The 24,455-nt window shown below is 37.5% G+C and overlaps 4 protein-coding genes across 5 annotated transcripts; 2 read left to right on the forward strand and 2 right to left on the reverse strand.

The window, feature by feature from the left end:
- Nucleotides 1-209: 209 nt before the first annotated feature.
- On the forward strand, nt 210-2,165 carry LOC129247027 (nuclear pore complex protein Nup58). Its single transcript, XM_054885891.1, has 2 exons — nt 210-1,195; nt 1,251-2,165. The coding sequence occupies exons 1-2, from the start codon at nt 470-472 to the stop codon at nt 1,989-1,991; spliced, it is 1,467 nt and encodes a 488-aa protein (XP_054741866.1). The 5' UTR covers nt 210-469; the 3' UTR covers nt 1,992-2,165.
- A 1,100-nt stretch (nt 2,166-3,265) lies between these two features.
- On the reverse strand, nt 3,266-5,419 carry LOC129247037 (developmentally-regulated GTP-binding protein 2). The gene is made up of 5 exons (XM_054885904.1): nt 5,383-5,419; nt 5,207-5,291; nt 4,630-4,937; nt 4,003-4,560; nt 3,266-3,701 (listed from the first exon to the last, which is right to left on the reverse strand). Exons 2-5 carry the CDS (start codon nt 5,268-5,270, stop codon nt 3,540-3,542), a joined length of 1,092 nt encoding a protein of 363 aa, XP_054741879.1. The 5' UTR covers nt 5,271-5,291; nt 5,383-5,419; the 3' UTR covers nt 3,266-3,539.
- A 2,530-nt stretch (nt 5,420-7,949) lies between these two features.
- On the forward strand, nt 7,950-9,530 carry LOC129247045 (nuclear pore complex protein Nup58-like). 2 transcript variants are annotated; one of them, XM_054885924.1, is made up of 3 exons: nt 7,951-8,081; nt 8,141-8,274; nt 8,334-9,530. In XM_054885924.1, exons 2-3 carry the CDS (start codon nt 8,155-8,157, stop codon nt 9,099-9,101), a joined length of 888 nt encoding a protein of 295 aa, XP_054741899.1. In that variant the 5' UTR covers nt 7,951-8,081; nt 8,141-8,154; the 3' UTR covers nt 9,102-9,530. The 2 variants fall into 2 exon arrangements, with proteins under 2 accessions (XP_054741891.1, XP_054741899.1); XM_054885916.1 differs by having other exon boundaries at nt 7,950-8,274.
- Nucleotides 9,531-15,879: 6,349 nt separating this feature from the next.
- Nucleotides 15,880-23,100, reverse strand: LOC129235409 (uncharacterized). The gene is made up of 8 exons (XM_054869232.1): nt 22,553-23,100; nt 22,030-22,489; nt 21,748-21,965; nt 17,850-18,708; nt 17,661-17,786; nt 17,231-17,595; nt 16,543-17,161; nt 15,880-16,463 (listed from the first exon to the last, which is right to left on the reverse strand). The coding sequence occupies exons 1-8, from the start codon at nt 22,670-22,672 to the stop codon at nt 16,216-16,218; spliced, it is 3,015 nt and encodes a 1,004-aa protein (XP_054725207.1). The 5' UTR covers nt 22,673-23,100; the 3' UTR covers nt 15,880-16,215.
- Nucleotides 23,101-24,455: the final 1,355 nt, after the last annotated feature.

Below are 24,455 nucleotides of genomic sequence, written 5' to 3' on the forward strand. Positions count from 1 at the left end.
TTGACTTCAGTTAATGTTTTAAATTTTGATAAACGTGTTTACCATCAATATGACACTTAACATCATTTGGCTTACTATATTTGTCATACCAACAATTTTCTCTTTTCAATCGGTTTTTTTTCGTGTGTATATAAGGAGGCATATATACAGTTAAACATTTATCTTTTAGAAGCATTCCTTGCGTTCAATTTATAAATTGGAGATAAGCAACAAAACACTTCAAAGTTCGTAAGCGCTCATTCATTTTTTATTTTTTGACGTTTGACTTTTGAAAACGCATCAAATTTGGTGCGTTATGCAAAAAGTTGGCAACTATTGTCAGCCTTGACGAATTCACTCAAATACACGCGCGGAAAATTGATTCACTGATTTCACAAAATTAGTAAATTATTAAATTTAGTGTTAGAAAATTGTAAATTTTAAATAAACATTCAAGTTGCATACTAAAGAAAAGGATTAGACCGCAACTATGTCGGGATTTTCGCTCGGAAACACAGTACAACAACAGTCAGCGGGTTTCAATTTCGGTGCACCAGCCGCAACTGCTACGCCGGGTTTTAGTGCTGCCCCAACAGCCGCTCCAGCCTTTGGCGCAAACACCGCCATCGCTGCCCCGGCCTTCGGCGCTACTACAGCTTTTGGTACGGCCGTTACTTCACAGGCACCGGCGTTCGGAGCAACCGCGCAACCAACAGCAGCCGTTACACCATTTGGTGCAACTGCTATGACAGCAGCGCCAGCATTCGGTGCAGCACCCACGGCATCTGTCGCACCAACCTTTGGCGCTGCGGCTCCAGCTGCGCCAGCGTTCGGTGCAACAGCAGTGAGCAGCGCAGCGCCCTCTTTTAATTTTGGTGGTCTAGGAGGAGGTGCTACGACCGCAACAGCTGCTACGAGTGCAGCACCAGCGTTTAGTTTTGGTGGACTTGGCGCAACAAAGGCTGCAGCATCCACGGCACCGGCATTCGGCTTAGGTGTAATGAAGGGCGGAACGTCATTTGCAAAACCATTAGGAACCAGTACCTCAGCCAGTTTGAATTTCGGCACTACAACTACATCAGTAGCGTCAGGTGGAATGTGGAAACCTACAGCAACCTCAACGACAGCGTCGGCTACACCATTTATTGGTTTGGGCGGAGTTGATGTGAGTGCCACACAGCCAAAAGCAGGAGATTTAAAGCAAGATAGTGTTAAGGTAAACATGAAAATAACCCAGAATCAATGGTGGCTTACACATTTTATTATTTTAGATTAAAGAAACACTTGTGCCCGACGAGATCGCCAAAACAGTAGACGCACTCAAATCTCACGTGAAGGCACAAAAAACACTTTCTTCAGATATTGGGCGTACGTCAACATCAAAGCTTTCCAATGTATCCCACGAAATAAACAATATTCAATGGGCATTGCAGGAAATTTCCAACTCAGTAGATACTAATTACAAACAAATAAAGTTACTGCGGAAGGAAACTGCGAAAACTATACAGGCGGTGGAGATGGCCCAACGCACACAAGTGATATCTGGTGGCCTTCAATTCGAGAATAATGCACCTTTCCAGTTTTTCCAGAGTTTAGTCAACAAGTATGAACAGGATTTGATTAACTTCCGACAGCAAATATCACTCACTGAGCATCATATGCGTGCGCTAGCCAACCCACAGACAGTATCGCCCGATGATTTAAAGCGTGGTTTTCGCCAAATCAACGAGAGTTTCATTTCACTCGCTGGACGTTTGCATGAACTGCATCAGAAAGTAGAAACTCAAAAAGAACAATTTCTCAACTTGCGAAAGTATCGTTTGCGTGATACCACAAATGTGTTTGCTCAGATCGAAAATCCGGAGAGCAAAGTTGACACCACGGGTGTCACCTGTGGACCAACACCATTCTCAAATATATCAGCGATGAGTGCATTTGGAAAGAGTTTTGGCAATGCCTCGGCTGGCGCGACGAGTGCAAGTGAAAGAGCTGCGGCTGCGAGCGCTAAATGAATAGAAAAAAATGTAGTTGGTTAAATAAAAACTTAGCGTATCTTGACATTGGAAGTCAGTTTGGAAAATATTTTTTAGTTAAATATTTTTTTACGTTTTTTTGCAGTTTTGGTACCTAATATATTTTTACCAATTACTGTAGTAATTTTGAAATAAAAGAATTGTGAAGTTTAACATATTTTTTAACTGGAAATAATTGTCACGAATAGTGAAGACATGGCAAGGTGCCATGATTCAATAACAAAAGGTTTGCTCAGCAAGCGAATTTCTCGAGAGAAATGAAAGCATTCATTTGAAGTTCTTTTTGCTTGGGTAAGATAAGAACTGCATTCGCAACTTTACGAACTATTTTAAAATTAAAAAGTAATTTACAAAATGTTATTATTGGATTAAGTTAAATCACTTTTTGATCTAAAATCATGCTTGGAAATTTGTGCTAATAACTTCTATTTTTGTAATACATTTATATACTTAAATACGTTTGTACATGAAATAGATTTACGTTGCCCACAAAATATTAACCAAATCAAATATTAATTTAATTTTCTTTTTAAACCGTTCCCAGTGTTTCCCATTAAAAAAGAAACCACTTTTGCTACCATTTTTCTAAAGGGCTATAACTTTTTCCCACTTTATCCACACTTCGTAAGTAAATGCAACCTTTCGTAAGAGAGTCAAAAATCTAATGTCATAAGTGAATACAGTAGGTTCTGTTTTTATGCGGCTTTTTTTTATGCGGTTTTGAAATAGTGCGGTTTTTTTTTAAATTACAAAATGCATGTCGAGCTATGGGGAATTGTACATATAAACAAGATTCTAAACCAGCTAAGCAAAAACTCATCACAGATTGCATCAGAAATGCTAACCCTACAAGTATGGAAGATATATAAAGATATAATTTTCAAAGATACAATATTTTGTTTATGCGATTTTATTTAATTATTTCAGATTCATGCGGTCTATGGAACGTATCTATAGTAATAATATGGGACTAGTGCCCTTTTTTATGCGATTATTTCAGATTTATGCGGTTTTAGCATTTGAAACGTATCTATAGTTTTACTATAGAACTAGTAGCTTTTTTTATGCTGTTTTTTCTTTATGCTGTTTCTTGCGGAACGTATCTACCGCATAAAAACAGAACCTACTGTAATTGAATCATGGCAAAGAACACCTAACGGAAGTCATAAGAATATGATGTGCAATTTTTTCGTGAGAGCCGTGCGCACCTACCTATCCTGAAGAGACTAGCTTAAAAAACAGTTTATGAAATCTTCTATATTCAAGCCTTTTATTCAGCAACCATTTGGTTATATATAATCAACTTTCGACATTTATTACCCCACTATACGCTTTTTCAAATGCATATAAAAGTTGTTTTTTCTTTTTACTCTCAAATTTTATGAACAATATTTTTTTTTAGATTATATGTATATGTATTTGTATTAAGAATAAATGTAATTAAATTTTATAAGGGAAGGCCTACAATTTGCCAATGCAAAAGCAATATGTAACACAATCTCAACGCAATAGTGTAATCGGCATTTATCATTTCTTAACAACTTGTATAACATCTTCGTCGGCCATAATGTGCGATATGCCGACACGTTGTGGGGAATATTTCGTTGAAGTTCCCCAGACCAGCGCATACTTAAATTGGGCAGCTAAAGTACGATGTATGGCGTGGCATACATGCTCCACAGAAACACCCTGAAATAAAATGCAAAGATACCGACTATTAAAATGGGATATTCCGCCTTAACGCGAGCTCAGTTTGAATACTTGTCATACAATAAATGCGTTTTTTTTATTTTTGTCACATGAAAATTTTCCGATCGGAATAAAATTAGGATTGCAAGACAAAATATATTTAGTATGCAACGTGAATTTCACAGTCGCAGCTTTTTAAAAAATACCTGAGAAATATTTAACTGTTCATATAAGCATAGTATTCACACGGAGATTGCGTTTTTGAATGCATCCATATCGAAAAATAAATAAATCCACCCACCTTTCGCAAAATTAAACCATCATCGAAATCTGGAGGAGCACCAGGTTTTTTCGTGTAAACGCGTATCAACTGCAACGCCTCCCACAAGGCCTCTAACAGATAGTCCAAATTGAGTTTCATATTACAACTGACCACAATCGAGTTTGGTTCACGCGCCAAGCGATCAACCTCTTCAATCGAAATCTGATCAATTTTGTTATACACGTACAAACAGGGCAAATACACACGGTTCGCCGTTACCACATCGATAAATTCATCTTCAGTGCAGTCTTCACGAAAAAGTACCTCCGCATTGAATATCTTGAATGAGTGTAAAATGGTTTGCACCATTTTCTCATTGCAGCGTGACAGTGAGCAAGTAGAGTTAAAGCTAAGACCGCCGCCCTTTTTCTGTTTGAAGTAAATGTTTGGCTTACGTTTATTGAGTCGTATGCCCACCGATTCCAATTCGCGCTCCAGCAAATTACGATGAACATTCGGTTTGGTGGCATCCAACATCATAATAACTAAATCAGCAGTGCGCGCTACGGCGATAACCTGCCGACCGCGACCTTTACCCTAATGTTATGAAAAAATTGCAATAATTTATTAAACTGTCCAATTGTTTAATTTTTAATTAATATTTACCTGCGCAGCACCCTCGATAATTCCAGGTAAATCGAGCAACTGTATGTTGGCACCCTTATATTCAATGACTCCCGGTATACAGGTGAGGGTAGTGAATTCATAATTTGCTGCCTCTGATTCGGTTTTGGTTAATGTAGAGAGCAAAGTTGATTTACCAACGGAAGGGAAGCCAATCAATGCAACACGCGCGTCACCACTTTTTAGCACATCGAAGCCATCACCTTTTTCCCCCTTCTTAGCTGGTTCCAGCAGCTGTGACCGATATTTGGCAAGTTTTGCCTTTAGCAGACCCAAATGGTATTCAGTTGCTAGTATTTAAAAGTTATTAATTATTAACTGTTTTAGCAGATAGCATAAATTTGAAAGGTTTTCATTTACGTGCCGTTTGTGAACTTAATAAGTACGAGTGTCACAAAAAAACTTTTTTGAGTATGGCTAATAAATATATTTTATTTATTGCACACATCCTCTAAAGTTAACCTACATTTGATTGCAACAAGGGCATAAAACCCCAATTGCCGGCGGAGCACGTCTTTTACAGTGCGGACACAATGAGGACGACCACGAAACAACTCACCTTTGTTCTTTTGGGTGCGAGCAATTTCCTTCTCAATTTCTGAGATCTTCTCCAATATACCCATCTTCGCTGATTAATTTATATACTATTTCAGTATTTATTAGCAAAACATTTGTATGTTTTTGGGAAAAATTATTTGACTTTTCTTGCTTTCGTATATTTTACAAATTGCTTACCTGCCTCTGCCGGCGTCGCTGCTGTCGGCTTGAACTGTCAAATAAAGGTGAATATGCCTCGTGGACGGAGGTATTCACAATGGATTTTCGTAAGTTTTTTGTTTGCATTGAACAAACGCATACATCTGATGGATGATACATACAATAAAGCAGTAATTAATTAATTAATAGACTCAGTGACATTACTATACATAATTTGAAATATAAGAAGGATCGCCGGCTGCATAGATTTCTTATGAGTTCCACTTAAAACAGGGTGATTTATATTAAATTTCTTGTTTTTTGCTGTCAATAAAGCTAATATTTATAAATCCCTCATAAATATATAATTTTAAATTTACTCACATTTTTACGTTGATCAAAGTCTTGATTTAGTGTGAATGCCCGACGTAACCAGTAAAGGTGGTATTTTCAAAAAACCGTTGCTTAATTTTTGGCGAATTTGACAACTGAGCGACCTCAATACAAGAAATAAACAAGCCTTTGAGTGCAAATGTATCCACGCGCATTGTATATGTGTACTATTTATTCTACTATTCTTGGCTTTCCACTTACTTTCGCTAATTTTCCAACTACTTTTCGTGTTTCTTCTGAACTGACGTCACAGTATTGTAATCTATCATTCCTGGATTTCAGCTACTTGTTTTCGTTAATCTACTATTTTTTCAATTATTTATCCTCCTTTTCCCCGAGAAGATTATATATTATTTGTGGTGCATATGCATTAAATTCACAAATTCAAATTGAATTGAATACAGGCTGACAGTTTTCATATAAATACAAGGTGGGGCAAAAGTAACCTTGCGATGTTTTTTGCCTGTAATTTAAAAAAAAAAAAGAAAAACTTTGATTCTTCGTGTGGATTATTTTTATTTGGTCTTTTAATTTTTTTTACATCAAGTCGAGAATATGATGTCAGGTAAATGGCCGCCGCCACAGTTGATTGCCATTTGAGCCCTTTTTATGGCATTTTCCATCACTTTGGCCAAAACTTCCGGCGATAGGTCCTCACATTCTTGACGGATATTGTCTTTAAGAGCTGCAAGAGTCTGAGGCTTGTTGACATAAACCCGCGACTTCCAAAAGCCCCACAAAAAGAAGTCTGGAGCGGTCAAATCAGGCGATCTTGCTGGCCAGTGCAAATCGCCAAAACGGGGATTAGGCGCCCGGGAAATGCATCCTTCAGCATATCGGTTGTGGCATTTTCCAATCCCAATTCATCAAGTTGCGGCAAAAAGAACTCGTTGATCATTGCTCTGTAACGCTCACCATTCACAGTAACCGTTTGGCCCGCGACGTCTTCGAAGAAAAATGGTCCGATGGCTCCTGCAGCGAAAACAGCACACCACACAGTGACTTTGAGCGGGTGTAATGGCTCTTCGTGGGTTACACAGAGATTTTCAGTGCCCCAGAAGCGTAAATTTTGCTTATTTACGTACCCGCTGAGATGGAAATGGGCCTCATCACTCATGATTATTTTTGATGAAAAATCATCTTCCTCTTGGTGGTGATTAAGGACGGCTTGAGCGTATGTTAGACGCGATTGGCGGTCAGCACCTAACAGCTGATGCACCGTCTGGACTTTGTACGGAAACATCTTCAAATCTTGTACCAAAATTCGCTGTAAAGACCGTCGACTGATACCCATTTGCGTGGCACGTTGTCTGGTCGATGTCGGCGGCGCTTCCATGACATCCTCGGCTACAGCAGCAATATTCTCTGCAGAACGGCTACTCCGGGGTCTGCCACGCCTGGCAGCATCTCGTGTTGTGCCAGTCTCTTCGAGGCGAGCGGCTAAACGTCGCAGTGTTTCACCAGTAGGGGTTGGATGGCGAGGAAATCTGCGACGAAATTCACGTTGTGCCAAAGTCACCGACCGATTATTGGTCAAATAAATAGTCAGCAATATTCCGCGTTCTAGAGTAGTGTAGCGTAACATTGTTTATTAACGTGTATTTCGCATGTGTTTACTACACAAATGTCAAAACAGAACTGACGTTAGGGGCCAATCGCAAAATTTATAGCATTCTCTGATAGGAGGATTACTTTAGCGCCACCTGTTACGTTCAAGGAGAATGCGTACGAGGTGTTGGCAGTCATACAAGAGATAAATATACATACATGCATTTTGTTTTTACGATTATGTGAGTTCTCACTTCAGTTGAGAGTGGTGAGAGCAACGGGATTGCTATATATTTTATTTTATAATTCTCAGGCCCTGTGCCATTCAGTAGAAAAATTAAAAATCTGAAGACATTGCGTACGACTATCAATTGAGGGAAATTGTAAAAAAATTGCTGCCTTCACAGTTTTTGCTTTCGTACCAAGTTTCAGCTCCTTAGCTCAATTAGATCCAATTTGATTTTAGGGGTTAACATTTCTGCACTATAGGAAGTTATTTCATGTCATTGAAATCGGGCGAACGGTACACTGTAAAAAGAGAATTAAATATTTTTTTTAGTGTGGCGTATTTACATATGGATATTCTTTACTTATATATAATGATTATATTTTATTGAGATTTGCGTAAGCTGGACGGATTTGAAAATACCTCCAGAAATCAAGTTTTGTATATGTAAATGAAATTAGTTTCTAAAAATATTTTTCAAAAAATCACCTCCATATTATAGAAGGGATTAAATTCAAAGACTTGCATAAAAATGTTTAAAAATTATATCAACGGAATTAACGGAACGAAGGTGTGTTGATATTTAATTTCATTTAATTTTCCGCTATTTCGACACTACTACCATTTCAGTAGAGCCAGGTGGAATGTGGAAACGTACAGCAACCTCAACCACAGCGCCCGCTACACCATTTGTTGGCTTGGGGGGAGTTGATGTGAGTGCCACACAGCCAAATGCAGCGGATCTAAAGCAATATAGTGTAAAGGTAAAAATGGAACAAAGCTGGAATCAATAGTTGCTCATACATACATTTTATTATTTTAGGTTAAAGAAACACTTGTACCCGATGAGATCGCCAAAACAGTAGACGCACTTAAATCTCATGTGAGGGCGCAAAAAACACTTTCTTCCGATATTGCGGGCACATTAACATCAAATCTTCTCAATGTATCCCACGGAATAAACCACATTCAATGGGCATTGCAGGAAATTTCTAATTCAGTAGATACAAATTACAGACAAATAAAGTTACTGCGGAAGGAGACTGCGAAAACTATACAGGCGGTGGAGATAGCTCAACGCACACAAAAAAATACATCGGCTGGCCATCAGCTTGAGAATATGGCAGCTTTTCAATTTTTCCAGAGTATGGTCACTAAGAATGAGCAAGATTTGATTAACTTCCGACAGCAAATATCACTCACTGAGCATCATATGCGTGCGGTAGTCAACCCACAAACAGTATCGCCCGATGATTTAAAGCGTGGTTTTCGTCAAATCCACGAGAGTTTCGTTTCACTCGCTGGATGTTTGCATGAACTGCATCAAAAAGTAGAAACTCAAAAGGAACAATTTCTCAACTTGCGAAAGTATCGTTTGCGTGATACCACAAATGTGTTTGCTAAGATCGACAATCCGGAGAGCAAATTTGATTCCATGGATATCAACTGTGGGCCAACACCATTCTCCGATATGTCAGCGTTGAGTGCATTTGGAAAGAGTTTTGGTAAGACCTCTGCTGGCGCGGCGGATGCAAGCGGGAAAGCTGCGGCAGCGGACGTAGTCGGTTTAGATAGTTTAATAAAAAATTAGTGTTTTTTGGCATTGAAAGTTATTTTTTAATGCAATAATTTCGAAATAAAAAATTGTGAATCTTATTATATTTATGCATATAAAAGTGTTTTTGTTTTTGTTTGTTTTTTGTTTTTAGGTTATATGTATATTTATTGGTATATGTATCAAGACTAAATGTAATTAAATATTATAAGGGAGGGCCTACAATCTGCCAATGCAAAAGCAATATGTAGCACAATCTCAACGCAATAGTGTGAACGGCATTTATCATTTCTTAAAGGATAATGAAATGGAGGAGAAAATACCTTTTCCATGTTTTTGGTTCAAAGTCTAAATTGGACGATATTTGGCTGAATCACTTAAGTTTTTCTTTAACCTATTTCCCAAAAATAATTTTAAGCTAGCATCAAAAATCTTTTTCAAATTTTGATTGATAATTTTATTTGGATATTATCCACTTGGTTTCTCTTTTCTGAATTATGTAATATATTCACTTCTTGTATTTTTGTGTCTTCTCTTTCTTTATGCATTTTTATAGAAAAAAATATAAAATCTCTGATGAACAAAACTCTTTGTATGTAAATATATAAATTTTATCATGTATAATTTTTATTTTTTGTTTGGTCATGTAGAATTTTAGAACACGGTTTTTCGAAAATATACATATAGAATTTAAAAGTTAGAAGGGGGAATTTTTGGTGTAGAAATTGAGCGTTAATTCGATCGCAGTATTATAAGATTATTTGGTATAGATCTATACTGGAAAATTTGCAAGTGCCTAACCGGCAGCTGAGTGTGTCAAAAAACACAGAGCAAGGAAGGTAGATTAGACTAGATTTGGGAGGGGTTGGACAGATCCAACATCCGGATAGATTTCAGTAGAAAGAATAGAGAGATAGTACAGATACAATATGAATGGTAAGACGGACAGATTGGTTTGAGGTTAGTATTCCGCAATAATTTTGGATTCATTGATGAATCTTAAGAGATCCGGATGAGGAAGAGTATGAACTTTATACGCACCCAGTACATCGCCACCCAACAGCCCAAGTCTGATTTTAGGAAACGCCGGACAGATACAGAGAAAATGCTCTGCAGTGTCTTCATTCTCAAGACAGGATAGGCATATTGGATCGCCAATGATTCTCATGGTAGCCATATGCTGACCGCAGGCGTTGTGCCCCGAGATTACACCCACCAGTACTCTCAAGTCATTCCTGCTGAGTTTTAGGGGAAAGGTCGCTATTTTCCTGTTTGGTTCTTTCACAAAGCACTTGGCTACTCTACACGAGTACAGACCAACGTCCTCTATGGGTAGACCTCATGAAGTCGTCAATCCATAGTTGAATCGATGCAGAATTGACACATAGAAAGGGTTCAGGGCCTAGTGGCATTCTTACAGAGCCTTCATAAGCAAGCTTGTCTACTAACTAGAAAAAAATATTGCAATTAATAGATTTGCTCATGTAAAAACTATCCAATAACATGCCAATAACTTATTTTCCGAGAATTCGTTCTCAAAGAGAAAAATATCAAGAAAGTAAGATTGCTGGGACGCTAATAGATAATGAGACGATGATGATATTTCATATATGTATATCAAATAAAATTTACAAATTTTATCTAAACTCCCTTTTTCATCATAGTTTTGAAGTGAAACTTCTTTTGTCTCGAAGGATGAAACGCTGTGAGGAGTAAAACCATAGCGTTTCATCGACTGTGACGCTACGCCAGCGCCATCTGTTAAAAGCGTGGCGTGGATGAAACGCTGTGAGGAGTAAAACTACGCTAAACTACGTAAAACTCACGCTATGCCAGCGCCATCTGTTAAAAGACTGGCGTGGCGTGTCGTCGTGAATGTAATGCGGTCGTTTATTATTGCATTCTTATCGAATGTAATTTGTAAATATGACATTTGATTGACGGCCGCCGTAGCCGAGTGGGTTGGTGCGTGATCACCATTCGGAATTCACAGAGAGGTCGTTGGTTCGAATCTCGGTGAAAGCAAAATTAATGAAAACATTTTTCTAATAGCGGTCGCCCCTCGGCAGGCAATGGCAAACCTCCGAGTGTATTTCTGCCATGAAAAAAATCTGCTCATAAACATATCATAAAACAAAATGAAATAAATGTATAAAAAAAAAAAAAAAAAAATTTTCTTGTGATTCGAACCAAGGATTTCGGATCGGAAGCCCACATTGCTAGCCGCTGGGCTATCGCGCTGTGCTGTCGCCGCAAAATAATGTATCATAAATCTGTTTACCATACCAAAGACCATACACTTTGCGAACGCATTTCGGTGGAAACAGTTGACAGTTATCCCAAACACAATATTATTAGTAACGCGAGACGCGTCATAGAGTGTGTGTGTAGTTTTGAGCAAATCTTACAAACATATTTTGTTTTGTTGATTGATTTCTGTTAAATATGGCATCAAATCAACAAAAACGGAAACCGAAAACAGGTGCTGAACGGCAACGTGAGTATTTGGAGCGTAAAAAATTAAGAGCTACTGTTGAACACCGTGACAGTGAATCCTCCGGTTGTACGATAAGTGATAATTTGTAGTACCAACAACAAGATGCGGAACTACCATTGATGCAGTATTTCATCGATACCTTGATAGATTAGAATGTAGATCATTTTTTACGTATTTCAGTTACCATAAAGCCCTTGTTTCATTTTTGGAAAACGAATCCAATAATGATAATGACAATGCCGAGAACCAAATGTAATTGAGTACAATAAATTCATTTCTTTTTATATTAAAATAAATAAATAATTCTGTTTAATAAAATTCCATTCCATGCTTTCCATGACTTCTGCATGCATTATATTGAAATAATAGTTAAATTATTGATTTGTTGATAAAAGAAGTTTCACTTCAATCGTGCGGGTTCCGTGAACTACCACACACTTTCTTTTTTATTTAAATTTAGTACTTTGACTCGATTCGCAAATTCGAATTCGTGTTTATTTTTACTAAGCGATCAGTTGTTTTTCTCACTTACAAATTCTTACAAGCAAAACTTTATTCAGTAAAAATTTGCAACTTCTCCTCAAAATGAAGTGTCATTTTGCTCTCTCGCTCCCTAATTGCATCATAACTGTTGTTACAAATAATTTGCCCCATGAACAGATCTAATAACAATAAAAGGGCAACATTATTAAATGCTGGAAAAGATCGTGCGAGCCCCAGAACTTAATCTCTCATGCACAATTTTTTATAAGAGCCTACAATTGATGGCCTATGCCGATGATATTAACATCATCGGCCTTAACAACGGCGCTGTTAGTTCTGCCTTTTCCAAACTGGATAAAGAAGCGAATGGGTCTGGTGGTGAACGAGGACAAAATGAAGTACCTCCTGCCATCAAACAAACAGTCGGCGCACCCACGTCCCTATTGACAGTAATGAATTTGAGGTTGTAAGAGACTTCGTTTATTTAGGAACCCTCATTAAGACCGATAATAATGTAAGTCTTGAAATCCAACCGAGAAACTCTCTTGGTCACAAGTGCTACTTTGCTAGTGCTAATTGAGTAAAAGAGCTTTATCGCAGCGAACAAAACTTGCACAACCATCTTACGTTCACGCGTCGAGGGTTATACATTTTACTGACTTCAAAATAATAAAAAATTACACCTCTTTGGGTTTATCTCTTTATTTCTTATGCTACGTTCCTCTGAAAGACATTGCCATTGAAAAGTATAAATCTATTGTATTGTAACATCTGAGATCCATCCTAAGATTGAAAACTTCTAATGACAATGAAAGCAGTGAGGATGAAAGCGATAACGAAAACACCGAATATCAATTTTAAAACATTCAAAAATACTGTAACGCCTTTCAAATTTTAAAATAAAATAAAACAAGTTACATTTTGTTTTTTTTTCTTTTAAATTTTATTGACTAATAGCAACCAAATCTTTTTCAATGATAACGTCGTTTGTGTGTTCGCAAAGATTAGAGATTTCTTTCAGTTGTAACCGATCTGTTGAATTTGTATTTGCGAAGGTTAATATGTTGGTTTTTTATTGAATTTATTTAATTTTATAAATTTTTTTTAATTCATTTAATTTATTTATTTTTTTTATTTTATTTTATTTATTTACATTTTATTTATTGTATTTTTTTAATTAATTGCACGTTGGTCCCGAATCGACTACTGCAATAATAAGGCTACTGCAACGGCATACAAGAATCAACTTACCGGTGAAGATCCCCTTTGCAATGCGGCAGCTTCTAGCCAACTCACTTAGAACCTCTTATGCGCGAGAAATTTATTACCAAAAAAAAAGAGGTTGTCTGTAAAGTCCGTTTACTGAATATAGTTTAACGTGACAAGGTCATAAGAAAATACTCGTACTGATGGAATGGTTGCATTTTTCAAAACAAAACTTTAATTTTATTTGTTTGGAAGATATTTCGTATAGATATAGAGAAGGAGGTAAATGGAATCGCAAAGGAATTGATCAAGTTACATTTACACAAACGTGAAAAATGACGATACATTTATCAAATTCATGATGGATATGTTCAATTTCGATTGTGCATCAGACGTTAATAAGTCAACAACACTAAGAGGCACCATCATCGATTTTCCTTTTTCAAGACACTTTACACTCGAAACACTCTTCATTTCCTACTTTTCCTATCATCGTCCTATTCTCAACAGAGAAATGGTTCATTACCATGCATACAGGAAGAAGGCATATGCAAATACAAGTATGTGAATTTATATTATATACCTACATATGCGCATATACATACATATATATGCTCACTCAAGTAGGAGAGAGCCAGATGTCGAACGTTGCCGAACGCGCGGGCCGATTGTACCTCTTTGTCGTTCGTACCGCGCTTTCGCCTGCAGTTCAAGCAAGGTAACGACGCATGAGCAAGATAACGACTTATGAGCAAGATAACGACGCACTTTTTGGTGCGTGCAGCCGGCTACATCGAATTATAAGACGTTATCACGTCAAAAGCGTTCACAATATGAGCCTTGTGAGGCGGTGCGTTATGATTTGCACCATGAGTTTTCTTTCCACAAATTGGGCCGTTTCCTACGCACATTCTCTCTCAAACGTCGCATAAAATCTAAATAATATTCTTTATTTACCGTAGAACCATTTGGAACGAATTCCGAGTGCACAACACCATGATAATCAAAGAAAACGAGTAGCTTAACTTTCACTTTTGACCGACTTTGACGTGATTTTTTGGATTTCGGCTCATGTGAATAGCGCCATTCAGCCACCTGTTGACTGGTTTGCATGTCAAACTCATATACCCACGTCTCATCGCTGAGCCCGAATTCACTTGCTCAAGCATGTCTTCAGCCACCTTCTTCCGATGAATTTTTGACGTGATAACATCTTATATCGATGTAGCAGGCTGCACGCACCAAAAAGTGCGTCGTTATCTTGCTCATGTGGCGTTATCTTGCTCATGCGGCGTTATCTTGCTCATACGTCGTCACCTTGCTTGAACTGCAAGCGTGAGCGCGGAACGAATGACAAAGAGGCACAATCGGCCCCCGCGTTCGGCAACGTTCGACATCTGGCTCTCTCCTACTTGAGTGAGCATGTACATATACTTTTGCTCAAATATGAACGAGACTGATTTAATAAAACACAAGCGGTTAATTATTGTTCAATTTTTATTTTATCTCCTTCAAAGTAATCACCATTGGAGGCGATACACATATGCCAACGTTTTTTCCAATCATCATAGCATTTTTGGAAGGCCGATTTCGGTATGGATTTCAGTTCCTTCTTCGAATTCTCTTTTATGACTTCAATTGTCTCAAAATGTTTTCCACGGAGCGGCAACTTGAGCTTGGGAAACAGGAAAAAGTCACATGGAGCCATATCAGGCGAATACGGTGCTTGCGGAACGATATTAACATTATTTTTGTTCAAATAATCGCGAACAAGACGTGATATGTGAGCTGGTGCATTATCGTGATGCAAGAACCATGACTTGTTGTCCCACAATTCCTTCCTTTTAAGACGAATGTTTTCGCGCAAGCGCTTTAAAACGTCTAAATTATATTCAGCGTTAACCGATCGGCCTTGCGGAAGGAACTCCGAGTGCACCACACCTTCGTAATCGAGAAAAACAGTCAGTATAACCTTAATTTTTGAGCGACTTTGGCGTGGTTTTTTCGGTTGATGTACGGCCCTCTTTGAACGATTTGTACCACTGGAAAACACATGCACGCGATAGAGCAGAGTCCCCATAGATTGTCTGCAACATTTTTAAGGCGTCTGAAGGCGAAATTTTGTTGGAATAACAAAATTTCAAACAAATTCTTTGTTCAACTTGAATTTCCATCGTTAAATTCGAAAAACACATTTGAGCTTGACTTGTTTACAATATCACAGAAAACAAACTATGTGACATATCACGCTGAAATTTGCCATGTAAGCTTATAACAGTCCTACCATCCAACAAAAAATTTATTTTTGCCATATGTCATCCGCGGACCGTTTTATTGATAACGTCTCGTTCATATTTGAGCAGAAGTTATGTACTCACGACAATATGCCTCGTGGACGGAACTGTTCACAATGGACAATGAACAATAAAATTTCAAATTTCGCAATACAGTCATCAAAATCAAATCACACCACAAAAAATAAATAAAAAAACGATGCGAAATAAAATAAAATTGCCTGCTTATTTTATTAACGAATTAAGAAAAATATAAATGTAATTTTTTTATATATAAAATAAGAATTATTGTGGAAGGGCTATGTATTCATGTATATATATAAGCTTATTTACCACTGTGAAAGCGAAAAACATACACAATAACTGCTTAACTTCAAAATTTAAGGTTTTGAACCCTTTTATTTTTTATAATAATTTGAATTGCATACTTGACACAAAGTAAAAATACATTTTTGTGGCGAAGTTTGATCAGCAGTGGAGGAATATAGAGTTTTCAATGTACCGTTAACATTGCATTAAATTGAACGACTTGTTTCAATTAAAGAACCTAACTGTAAAAAATTAAGGTATACTATTGTGCAATTAAAAAGTTTCAAAGTCAAAATAGTTTCGAAGTCAAAGTTTCTCTTTTTGCTTCCCACAATTTACTCTCCTTATTTTACACCTACATCTAATTGGCATAGTAACCATGCCCACGATTACCCATGTACTCAGTCCAGCGCTGCATCTGTATGTCATCCAACTCGGAACACACTTCACCCGCTTGCAGTGCGCGACACGTACACGAAATACCGATGCGTGTCACGATTAACTGCGATTCGTACTGCGGCACATGCGGTGTAACATTCACCAGGCGATCGCTTAAACATTGCTTTAGGAATTGCTTGCGCAGTATACGCAGATTGTCCATGGTGTAGCCTAAAAATTCAAGATGCCAGAGTATGTTAAATGTACCACCAAAATACATGAAATGATAATGAAATCCGATATTTCTCACTTTTGTATGCGCTTATTTTCTCCTCGACACAGTTGAGGTCCTGTGGTAAAAATAACGGTGGATATGTCTCCGATTCGCGCACATTCAGCACGAAAGCGAAATCTATTGAAGAGTGTGCGCTCTTTAGCGACTTCAATAGCACACCCGTCGAGGAGATAGAGGCTAAAAACCATTCATCAGATTCGCCACTGGTTGATGGCCTACCCGATGTCGTCTCCGCTTGCTCGCCCGCTGGCGTTTGAGTAGCGTCATTTCGCTTACGGCGACTACGCTTAGTATTTTTAACGGTCTCATCATGCGTTGTCGAGTAATCATATTTGTGCGACTCCTTGATTGCATCACGTTCCTCCTTCTCCATTTCCAGATCCCACAAACTAAGTGGTTCCTGCTTGTCCAGACTATTCTGTGGCACACCACCGGTGGGTAGGGTCTGTGTAGCATTTTGCTCATCCTCGAAGGAGGTAATGTCGCTGCGTACATCACGATTGCCAGGATATTTTGTGCGCAACCGTATGGGATGCTCATTCTGCGGTACCAATTGAGGCACTTCATTGTCAGCGTAGAGAGTATCGTATTCTTCAGGCACTCGTGCGCCCACTTCGGACTCGTAGTCCTTTTGCTAAAAAGAAAAAAAAAATGGTAGATTGCTAGACAAAAAAAAAAGATAATAAAGCATTCTAATTGTTACCAATTCACGCATTGGCGCGTTGCTGTTGACAGCATAACCACCGCCGAGATAATTCGCATAACTATTTTGCTTGGGAGATTCGTATATATTTTCCGCAGGAATTTCATTATTTGGTAGGATTTCCTGCAATGCGTCCTGATCGAACATTGGATTTCGCAACGAATTCTCTTTGTAGTGCGGTGGGTTCTTGAGTTTTGCTACCTTCTCCAGCTTCTCTAGATCAGCATTGGCTGCGATTTTCTTCAGCAGCTCCTCCCGATTGGCCAGCAACTTCCTCAGCAGTTTGGGATGCTTCAGTGGGGATTTTGAATTCAGCTTGGCGTCCTGCGAGCGTTGTGTTCGGTTGAGGTGTATTTCAATGTCGTCTTTGTGGGAAAGGGAAAGTGAACTCAAGAGTTGTAAATATTTGCATATCTTCTCTACTGCTTACCTGTACTAAAAATGACTGCGCCTGGTGGCTCGATGTGGCGCGCTATCGCATAAAGTTTCAGCACCGTCGAGCTATTGTAACGCAAACGACATGTATCCGCACGTGACTGTAAAATGATGTCGCTATCTAAGAAGTGTTCAATTTCAATGTAAACTGCAATTTTATTAATTATTTTTCCAAAAATCCTACCTGGTATAAATTCATATGCATCTTTCGCATCGTATTTATCCCTACATTGCATCTGCCAGTGTAGAAAGAAGTCACCACCAAAAGTTTGCGATACCGAGACGCCACCCAGCAAACTATTCGAACCGCCCGAATCAGTCATCATCGAGTTTAGCAAAGGTTTACCGGTTTTACCATCCAATATAGTCGTCTGCGAGTAGTAGTAAACTGGAAATCCAGGTCCTGTATTGTATTTGATCATAAAATCGGTCACATTGTCGTGATTAAAGTGACCAGGCACAATGGCGCTGACGCTCTCACTCGCCGGAAAGGTATAATTCCACAGCATACTGAAGTTGCGACCATCAAACGCAAACACTGTCGAATTGAATGACGACACCACAACATCCGAAATATGATCACCATTTATATCTGTAATCACCGCCGGTACCATCACTCCGGAGTGCTTACTTTGGAAGAGCGGTGTAAACTCTTTTTCACTCGTAAATTGCATTAGCGAAAGTAATCTTATTGTGTAAATGCCACCAGGCGTATTTTGGCCGCCGGTAATAATCATTAGCAGTTCCGTGCCATCCTCTTTGGTGAGCATCTGTAGTGGCACAAACACTTCCTCCTTGAAAGGTGTTGGTATGGTGCGTATAACTTTGCCCGTCTTGCCTGAAATCACTTTAATGTGTCCCGCTTTCGATTCTTCACGTTCTTCGAGATGTGCTGCAAGTATATCGGATATTTCGTCGCCATCCAAATCACGCACAATATTAATTGTGTAGAGATCCATGACAATGGGTGAGTTTGTTTCCACTTCGATCTCACGAAATTCCCAAATACTATTGCCATTGCGGCCATTGATGGCAAATATCATCTGTGGAACAAAGTATTAATGGTTTTCTAAGATAAACTATACAAAACATTTAATTTAGATTTGAGTTCAGCTGGGAGTAGAGGCTTTGGCGTTCAAGAAAAATTAATCTTATATATAAATGGAACCATAGGTTTTACTTTACATTTCTTTTATGGCCAAACTATATTCAAAAATGTATAAATGCCACCTAAATGTATGATTTAATATTCAGATTGAGTTAAAGAAACGTTTTAAGCAGCGGTTTAAAAATAAGATTTAGTTTAAGATTAGTGCAAGGAGGTAGGTGAAGGTGCGGAAGGTAAAGAAAGGAATGAAAGCAAAGATAAAAACAAATATAAAGATGCCTATGGATAGAGGCAAAGATGAAGGTAAATTTAATTAGACACTTAATATTATGACACAGATAAAGATGAAGATGTAGAAAAGGAGTAAAGATAAAAATAAGGAAAAGGTGAGGTGAATAAAGATAATAATAAAGATAAAGATGAAGATAAAGATAAAGATAAAGATAAAGATAAAGATAAAGATAAAGATAAAGATAAAGATAAAGATAAAGATAAAGATAAAGACAAAGATAAAGATAAAGATAAAGATAAAGATAAAGATAAAGATAAAGATAAAGATAAAGATAAAGATAAAGATAAAGATAAAGATAAAGATAAAGATAAAGATAAAGATAAAGATAAAGATAAAGATAAAGATAAAGATAAAGATAAAGATAAAGATAAATATAAAGATAAAGATAAAGATAAAGATAAAGATAAAGATAAAGATAAAGATAAAGATAAAGATAAAGATAAAGATAAAGATAAAGATAAAGATAAAGATAAAGATAAAGATAAAGATAAAGATAAAGATAAAGATAAAGATAAAGATAAAGATAAAGATAAAGATAAAGATAAAGATAAAGATAAAGATAAAGATAAAGATAAAGATAAAGATAAAGATAAAGATAAAGATAAAGATAAAGATAAAGATAAAGATAAAGATAAAGATAAAGATAAAGATAAAGATAAAGATAAAGATAAAGATAAAGATAAAGATAAAGATAAAGATAAAGATAAAGATAAAGATAAAGATAAAGATAAAGATAAAGATAAAGATAAAGATAAAGATAAAGATAAAGATAAAGATAAAGATAAAGATAAAGATAAAGATAAAGATAAAGATAAAGATAAAGATAAAGATAAAGATAAAGATAAAGATAAAGATAAAGATAAAGATAAAGATAAAGATAAAGATAAAGATAAAGATAAAGATAAAGATAAAGATAAAGATAAAGATAAAGATAAAGATAAAGATAAAGATAAAGATAAAGATAAAGATAAAGATAAAGATAAAGATAAAGATAAAGATAAAGATAAAGATAAAGATAAAGATAAAGATAAAGATAAAGATAAAGATAAAGATAAAGATAAAGATAAAGATAAAGATAAAGATAAAGATAAAGATAAAGATAAAGATAAAGATAAAGATAAAGATAAAGATAAAGATAAAGATAAAGATAAAGATAAAGATAAAGATAAAGACTAAGATAAAGATAAAGATAAAGATAAAGATAAAGCACAGGATAGAAATAAACAGTGAGCAAGAGGGTGAGAGATAAAGATAAAACTGAATATGAGTATAAACAAATATTTGCAATGGAAGTTGTTATTGGTCGAATTTCGACCACGGGTGGTACTATACACAAGGTGAATAACTTTTTACTAACATGTGATGGAAATCTGTATCTTGACCTTTAAGCGCTCTAGTCTATTTGTATACTGTAGCTATCTAGTTCACAAGTCTCAAAATGTGTTAAGTGCTAAAATTTATTTAGTGCAAAAATTAAAAAAAATTCCGATAGGGTGATTAATTTTGCGCCACCTTGTAGTATATGTATTTCAGTTAGTGAAGTAGGGAATACAAGAATAAAGAACAAAAAATGTTCCATGTGAGTGACACTTGAATAGATTGGCTGTATTTGTAATAAGAGCGTCACATTCAGAACGTATGATATGCCTAACCGTAACAGACTAGAATCGGACAACTCACTTAGTCAACGACTTTTGAAGCTAAGTATTGGCCCGATTAAGTCAACTGCTATCACTTTTTTAAATATCTATACATAATATATACATACATACACATAATTGGCGCGTACACTCTTTTTGGATATTTTGCCGAGATCTTCCTCCTATTTGTGGCGTGCGTCTTGATGTTGTTCCATAAATGGAGGAACCTACAGTTTCAAGCCTACTCCGAACGGCAAATATTTTTTATGAGGAACTTTTTTATGACAGAAATATACTCGGAGGTTGCACAAAAACCCCCAAAAAAATCCGTGGAGAACGCTACTGAAGCAACAGTCATTTATCTGGTCGTTCCAGCGACGTAGACGCGCCTGTAGTGAGAGCGAGTTGTATCAGATTAACAGATATAACTGTTAGAAAATCGAAGGCAAGAGGCCTGTAACTGTCTATTAATATAAACGTTATCATAAGGGTTGTAAAAAAAATGTTTTTCTGTATGCCGACGCCTAAATTTGATCTTTGGCCGAAAAAAAGTAGTACAAAACCTATAAAAAAATTGACAAATACTTTTAATTTTATTTTTATTTTTTTTTTTATTTTGTGGGCTTGCCAGTTCAAAGTAATGCTAGCGTAAAAAACTTTTTTTGATCACCCTAATGACCCTAATGACCTACGCTGGATGGGTCATGTCGTCCGAATGGATACAAACGCTCCGGCTCTGAATGTATTTGATGCGGTAGCAGCTGGTGGTAGCAGAGGAAGAGGAAGACCTCCTCTGTGTTGGGAAGATCAGGTGAAGAAGGACTTGGCTTCACTTAGTGTGTCCAACTGGTGCCGGTTAGCACGAGAAAGAAACGACTCGCGCTTTGTTAAACCCGGCCAAACTCGCGTAAGCGGTTATCGCACCAATTAAGAAGAAGAATAATCACCCCACTGCATATTACCTCGATGACCCTATTCCCTGGTTTTCCTACATTATCCTAAAAAAATTTGCTTACGCTTTCTCTTAATTAAAGTAACTTACACCCAATCGGCCTGCAGCCACACAATCCGGATAGCCATCGCCATCAATTTCCAAAGTGCAGAGCAGTGAGAAAACATTTGCTACACTCCACGTTTGCCAAAGTAAGCCACCTGTGGCGCCATCTATCGCAATAACGCCCCCTTCACAAGGCACCTCATCTCCGCCTTGTGGCGATTTGCATTTGGGCAATGTAAAGCCTTCGTACTGAATGTTGTCATCTGAAAAAACCAACACCAAATTTGAATTACTGCAATAAAAGTAAATCGGTTTCCAGCCACTTACCAACACCGAAGCCGAAAATGATATCTTCTATATCGTCGCCATTTAAATCGGCCTTCCGCACCGGACTTTCACTGTTCATACTGCCAAAAGTTTGCGTCCAAATGCGCTGCACGCTAATCTGTGTGCAGGGCACAAACTCAGTACCCATACTACTGCCATATGATAGCGATTGGCCAGCGCTACCGTCCGCATCGGCATAATTTGCACCGAGCGGCGCTGTAGGATCGCGCTTTAGCCACACTTTGATGCGTTGCAAGGGTATAGGAAACATGGTAAGAATGAGCGCGGCAAGACTAATCAAGGCAATAAGTACAGTGAGTGCAGCAAGGCCATAGCAGAAAGGTTCACAACAACGCCAACAACGGCGATGTTTCATCATAATCGGCACTGAATTGTGCATTTTGCCATTTTTGCGACGCGGCGCCATTAACGGGCGTTTGAGACCCTTCTCCTCGCTTAGCTGTGTGGTGAAGCAACACCAGGCAATGTATAAATGAAGGTGTATGTGGGTGCGTATACTTACTTTGGCTGTGCGCGCATCCTTAATGAAGACGTCATCGTCCACATCGTCACTGATCTCCTCGTCGATGGAGTCGCGTACGGCGATACGATTTGATGGCACATATGGTCGCATTTTAATCATATTGCTAGCACTTTCGATTTATTCCTAAACTGTTTTAAAGCTTTTTCCAGGCTGGCTATTATACTGCGTCAATGCACGATTTGTGTGTGTTGTGAAAAAAGTAATAAATTAGAGCAACAAAGAAATAAACATCACGTTTTGCTTGTATCTGATTTCACTCGCTGCTAAACGCCCGAAATTAGACACTTTATTACAGCGGCTCAGTCTTAAATATTTGTGCACTTATTTGTTTCTGATTTACGTTTGATATACCTTCAAACTTTATTTATGTTTATTTACACATTTATATGCCATTGCCACTTCTTTTCTAAACGCAACAACCAATCAGCGTTTCATGTCGAATTGGGATGACGGTTTGTAAAAAATCGATATTTTCCTAAAGCATTTTACTTCTCAAATACCAATACACACACGCACACATGCATAACTATAGGTATAAAAACAAAGCGCTTGTGACAGCTTTGACAGTTGGCCAGGAGAAATGTTCGTGTTGCTGGTGGTGGTGTTTTCAGTAAAGCTGACGCCTGCGCCCCACAGTCTTGAACGCCTACATATAAAAATCACCACATAAATACTCACACACATGCAAGAATTACAAAGAATTTAGCCAGCTGCAGCAACAAATTGTCGTCGTTGACACCACGTGTTGCACTTTGTTTGTCAACAAATGTCCGTGGGTGACACCAAGAACGCTCCAGTACATTCATGTGAAGTGGAGCGTAAATTCACCACCGGTACGCCACACAGCCTGTTGCTTTTAGCGCTACAACACAAAAACATAAACAGAGCTCACTTCATATGCGTTAAACGCATTCCACTCCACTCTAAACCGCCCCTACTCCATTACACCACAGCTCTCTCGCTCTCCACGCACTTAGGAGCCAATACGCTTTCGAATTCTTCATTCACATCCAAATCCACACAGTCGATGGTTGTTGTTATTGTTTTACAGCTTTTTGAGCTGTGATTTCGTTTATATTGTACGTGAATGGTAGCTAAGCGCGCACACACACAAATTGGCAGTGGTATGTACATATATGTATGTAGATGCATACATACATACCTAAATGTAAATACATACGTGTGTAGGCACCTTATGCAGAAGTTCAATGTCCTTTTTTAGTTATGAATGAATTGACGCTGTGTTGTTGCCATCGTTACACCTTGTGCTCCTAAATACGTATGTATACATACTTACAATCATAGAAGATCCTGCAGGAGTTTGTGTGCTTATATTGAAATTTTCTTTAGATTACTCTTTTCTCCACATGTTTATTCATTCATAACTTCCGTAATGCAAATCTGGGTTAAGTTTTGTTCGCACACAAAGCAGCATTCATACACCAGCTGCAGCAGTGGGGTATTAGAACAGTGAAGGACAGTATAGAATATAAATTGTGTTTCATAACTATAGCACAGAGAGTTATTGGCAAGGTTTGAAAATTTGTTTGTTTTTATTTAATATTTTTTTATGAATGAACTACGTATTCTATTCTACTATTCTTTTCTATTCTACTGCTAAAGCCATATGAACCCATGATTCAGTAATAAAAAGTTTGCTCGGTAAGCAGTAGGGAGCAGGGTGCCGATTTATGTTCCCTATTGATAAATCATAGAGGTTCTAACTCTAGAAATTCTGATTAAAAGTGAAGAAAAGTAAATTTTGTTGAAAAAATATTTCGTTTTCAAAATGATATGCTTATGAGCAACAACTCCATCAGGATATGCTTGCACCGATATGTCCAGGACCATTGTGACATGGCAGTCTGAGCCCGATGCATTT

The sequence above is a fragment of the Anastrepha obliqua genome, chromosome 1 (assembly GCF_027943255.1).
Source record: "Anastrepha obliqua isolate idAnaObli1 chromosome 1, idAnaObli1_1.0, whole genome shotgun sequence".
NCBI lineage: Eukaryota > Metazoa > Arthropoda > Insecta > Diptera > Tephritidae > Anastrepha > Anastrepha obliqua.